The sequence below is a fragment of the Carlito syrichta genome, unplaced genomic scaffold (genome assembly GCF_000164805.1).
Source record: "Carlito syrichta isolate Samal-C Ts95f unplaced genomic scaffold, Tarsius_syrichta-2.0.1 Scaffold311765, whole genome shotgun sequence".
NCBI classification, from domain to species: Eukaryota; Metazoa; Chordata; class Mammalia; order Primates; family Tarsiidae; genus Carlito; species Carlito syrichta.
The window spans coordinates 141,128-145,637 of NW_007255861.1; the positions used below are offsets into that span (position 1 = coordinate 141,128).

General features: G+C 58.0%; 1 protein-coding gene across 1 annotated transcript in view; it reads right to left on the reverse strand.

Moving 5' to 3' along the window:
• The window catches only part of KCNN4 (potassium calcium-activated channel subfamily N member 4), a 16,824-nt gene extending 12,538 nt beyond the window's left edge, over positions 1-4,286 (reverse strand). Inside the window, exons 1-2 of the mRNA XM_021718047.1 lie at positions 3,734-4,286; positions 43-138 (exon numbers count right to left, since the gene is read on the reverse strand). Of these exons, the coding sequence (XP_021573722.1) occupies positions 43-138; positions 3,734-3,892 (255 nt within the window). The 5' untranslated portion in view covers positions 3,893-4,286. The remainder of the gene's footprint in view (positions 1-42; positions 139-3,733) is intronic.
• Positions 4,287-4,510: the final 224 nt, after the last annotated feature.

Genomic DNA, 4,510 nt, shown 5'->3' on the forward strand with positions numbered 1-4,510 from the left:
GGTGGGGGTTGGGGGAGAAAGGCTGGGGTGGGGCTGCCCTACCTGGACCTCCTTGGCGTGAAAGGCCAGGATCAGGCACAGGAGCAAGAAGGTGGAGATGCTGATCATGCATTTAACCAGGAACAGGTAGATGGCCCACTGTAGGGAGGGAGAGAGAAAAGGTGGGGTCCCAGGTCTCCGCCTGGATCCCTTCTCAGTTCCCATGTCCCAGTCTTCTCCCACAGACCGGTCCCTCCTGCTGTCACAATTCTGGGGAAGCCACACAACCCCCATCGGGTCCCCGAGGGCGCTCTCTTTCTCCCCAACAGGACAACCCCGTCCACATGCCAGTATCCACTCTCCTCCTTAGTCCTTCTCCCTGGACCCGTGCCCCCGAAGGGGGACCTTGAAACTCACATTCCTTCTTATTCCCCTATTCCCATTCCCCATCAAAAATAGTTCCTCAGTTGTGTGTGGGGGTGGTGTTTAGAAAAATACATCTGTGAGTGGATTGCCTGAGCCCGTGGGTTCGCGACCCGCCTGGGCAGGCGAGACCTCATCTCTACAATAAATCAAAAAATTAGCTGGGCGTGGTAGCTCGCGCCTGTAATTCCAGCTATTCGGAAGCTGAGGCGGAAGGATCGCCAGAGTCCAGCAGGTCAAGGCTGCGGTGGCCAGGAGCGGCCACTGCACTCCAGTCTGGGCGACAGAGTGAGACTCCAACTCAAAAAAAAAAAAAAAGGAAAATACATCTGTTTTAGAGAGTGCCTGCTCTCCTCCCCTTCCTACCTAGCTGACCTGACCCTAGTAATCAATTTCAGCTGCTCCCCCAGCCCCCAATTCCAGAAGAGCCTAGAAACTATCATTCAGTCCCCAAGGACTGAATCACACCCTTGCTTGCTCTCATCTAGAGGACTGAGTCCCTGAGATGCCACCCCCAGCTCTGAGAGGGCCCCCTCAGTCCTGCCCTTTAGTCCCCCCACCAACTCTTCCCTCACCCTCTCGCCTGGCTCTAAGCCTAGGGCAGATTTGGCCGGAAGCACAAGGCCTCCAGAAACCACGAAGTTTGTTGTGTGTGTGCATGTACGTTTTTCCCTTTCTTTGTGTGGCACCACTGTGGAGGAATCTAGAATTCTGGAGGGAAGGAATTAGAGCCGACTGGGACTGCTGGATTTCCTGAGAAGAGTTGGTCCCTGCCTGGGGGGGCTGTGGGGAGAGAGAGCCCCCCCGGGCTCCCATGCTGAGCCCTGCACCTGTTTCTCCTAAAGAGGCTGCCAGCTCCCCTGGCTGGGCCAGCACCCCGCCTCTGAGCAGGGGAAGAGGGCCAGTTTCCTGCCCCGAGGGCTTGCTCCCTCACCCCCCTCCCCAAACAATGGTGCTGTTGTCCCCAGCCCTCCCCCACCCCCTTCATCTTTCTATGGCTCCCAGCTTCCCTGTCTTTTTCACTGTCTCAGCTCCCACCCCAACCAGACACAACCTCCCTCCCCACACTGCAATCTGCTTCTCTGGTGGGTCTCTCTACTTTTCCAAGACCTCTTCCCCCAAATCCTGGACCTGCCTACACTCGGACCCCTACTCTGGTCTTTGAAATTTCTCATTTCTAGGGATGGTTGTTTCCGTATTTGTGTTTTGAAGGTTTTCATTTCTATTAGCCTTTCTATGTCTCTGTGCATATCACTCACTAGTGAATTTCTCAACCGCTTGAGTCTGTTTGTCTTTCTTTTCTTTTTTTTTAATTGCGACGGGGGTCTCACTAGGTTATTCAGACTGATCTCAAATCCTTGGCCTCAAGCAATCCTCCCACCTCAGCCTCCCAAAGTGCTGGGATTACAGGCATGAGCCACTGCACCCGGCCTCTCCATCTGTCTTTCTCTGAGGCTGAACCTCTCTGTCTCTTTGTCTCCAGCTCTCTCCATCTTTTTCTCTCTGTGTTCCTCTTTGTCTGTCTCTCTCTGTACCTCTCTCCATTCCTGTTGGCATGGGCTTCGGTGCCCCCACCCCCTCAGTGCCCGCCGCCCTCCACCCCACCCACTGCTTGCAGATATCTCTGTCTGGTTCCCTGTACTCCCCAGGGTTTGGCGCCCTCCTCTCCGCCAGCCCCTCCCCCTGGGGAGCAGGTGTCTGGGTCCCTGCAAAATGAGTTCATTAGACTGAGATGGCGGTGGGTAGGAGACATGGGTGTTATCACAACAATCATCAAAAGGGAGCTGAAGAGCACTTTTAGGGTCATGCATTTCAACCCTCACCCCCAATTTACAAATGGGGAAACTGAGGCTCAGAGAGCTGCAGCAGCTTCCCCAAGATCCCACTGATAGCGGCAGTAGCCTGGCAGGTGGCGGAGGGAGGGAAGAAATGAGAGGTGAGAAGGAGGAGGGAGCAGGTGGGGTAGGAAGGACCCCCTGTCCCTTCTTATCTGCCAGTCACCATGTCCCCAGGTCCCCTGCTGGGCGCAGTGCTGGAGCGTGGGAGCGGAGGGCCTGTCCCGGCCATGCTTCCTGTTGGCATGGCCTTCGGCGGCCCCACCCCCTCAGTGCCCGCTGCCCTGGCCCGGCCGCCCCGCCAGAGGAAGCCGCCTGCCCTGACCCTCCATGTGGCTCCTGATCACTTCAGAGCTGCCCATCTCCCTCAGCCCCAAACGGAGTCTCAGCATCAGGACCCCTGGAATCCTCCCTGCTTGGATCTTCAAGTTAGTGCCCCACCTCCACCAGCCAATTCCGAACCCTGGGCCCAGACAGATCTCCAACCCCTCCTTTCCTGTCCAGCAACTCTGCTCTCCCCTCAAGCCACTGATTCCGGCCCTTGTCCTCCATCTGCCCTCATCATGGCCCTGACCAGGGCTGGAATGCGACGGGAGCCTGCTGAGACCTGTCCTGACGCCACCTCGCCTCTTCTTCCCTACTCACTGCTATTCTCAAAGTCAGCCCCTCTTCCCCAAAGTCGCTCTAAGCCTCCTTCTCCTTCAGACCCAGGAGTCTCGGCCCCCAGCCCCCTCCCCGGCGGGACCCAGGAGTCCAGGCTACTACAAACCCACCTCCCCATTGGTTCTAAACAGCCTGTAGATCCTGGAGGAAACTAAACTTAACGGTGGATGGGGGTGGGGGAAGGGGCTTGTTTCCCACTTCCCACCCCCACCCCCAGCCGGGCTCTGCCCTTTGCAGTGGAGGCACTGGGTAAATGTTAGAGGTGAGATAAGGACCAAGGAGCCACCGCCTACAGAAAGAAGTTAGGCTTTTCCTCCACCCTCCTTTCACCAAACCTGGGACTGCCTGTCCCCTAATTTGCACTTGGAGGTCTCGAGTATCAGCCACCCTCTGGCCTCCAGGGGACCCCCCCCCCCCCCCCCGCCATCTCATTGCAACTCCTTCAAGGACTATGTTAAAAGAGACAGTTTTAACAGTAAGACAAAAGCTTGTGACTTCAGAGTGACAACTAAAACTTTGGGACCGCTGAACCTCTCTTGCAGAGAGGACCCCCAGCATCTAACTCCCTCAGGTCCCAGGAGTCACAGCGGAAGCCCCTCCTCCCTCAGACCCAGGCATCCAGCCCCCAGCCCCTCCTCTCTCAGACCCAGGAATCCAGACCCCAGCCCCTCCTCCCTCAGACCCAGGAGTCTGCCAGACCCTCCTCCCTCAGACTCATGAGTTCAGACTCCAGACCCCTCCTCCCTCAAACGCAGGAGTCCAAACCCCCAGCCCTTCCACCCAGGAGTCCCAGCTCCCAGTCACCCATGCCCCAGCATAAGCACTCCACTCACCGGGCACCCCCCGAACCACAGCATCTCCGCATGCAGCACCATGAGTCCGATGCCAGTTCCCGCCAGTGCCAGCGCCCAGCCCGCCAGCGACGTCTCCTGCTCCAGCAAGCGCTTTCGCCGCCGCAGGGCCCCCAGGCCAGGAACCAGCTCCCCGCCCATGGCCCCCGGGGTCTTGGGGCTCAGCCAGCTTCCTGCCCAGGGTCCCCCACCTCGCAGCACGCAAAGGGCAGCCACTGTGGCTTGCAGGTCGTCAGCCCGCTCTGCTGGCTCTGGACTTTTGCTCTGAGGCGCAGCAGAGCCCTGTGCCCTCTGGGGAGTGGTGAGGGCTGGGCAGGGCAGGGAGGGGCAGGGGAGGCCCTTGAGTAGGGGGAGGCTCCCCAGCCCCCCTTCCGAGACTAAGGAGGGGCTGGGGTGTGTCTTGGGGCAGAGCAAGGAAGAGACGTCCGTCCACGTGGATCAAGACACACACTGACACACAATGGGCTTTGTCACACAACGGTCTGCACCTTGTGATACACACCTACACTCACCACACCCGGACACCACAAGGCACCGCACAGTCAGAGACAGAGCCAAACACACCAAGACACACAACACAACCTACATAGAGTGACTCACAACTCCCGACAAGCTCTGAAACCCACAGCCACACCCAGAGACACCACACACATGGTGTGACACACACTGGCACTTAGCAAGGCAGACAGCGTCTCGTGGCACACACGGTCACCCAAACACTGTCCACACAGAAAGCACACACATTACATTCAAAATTAT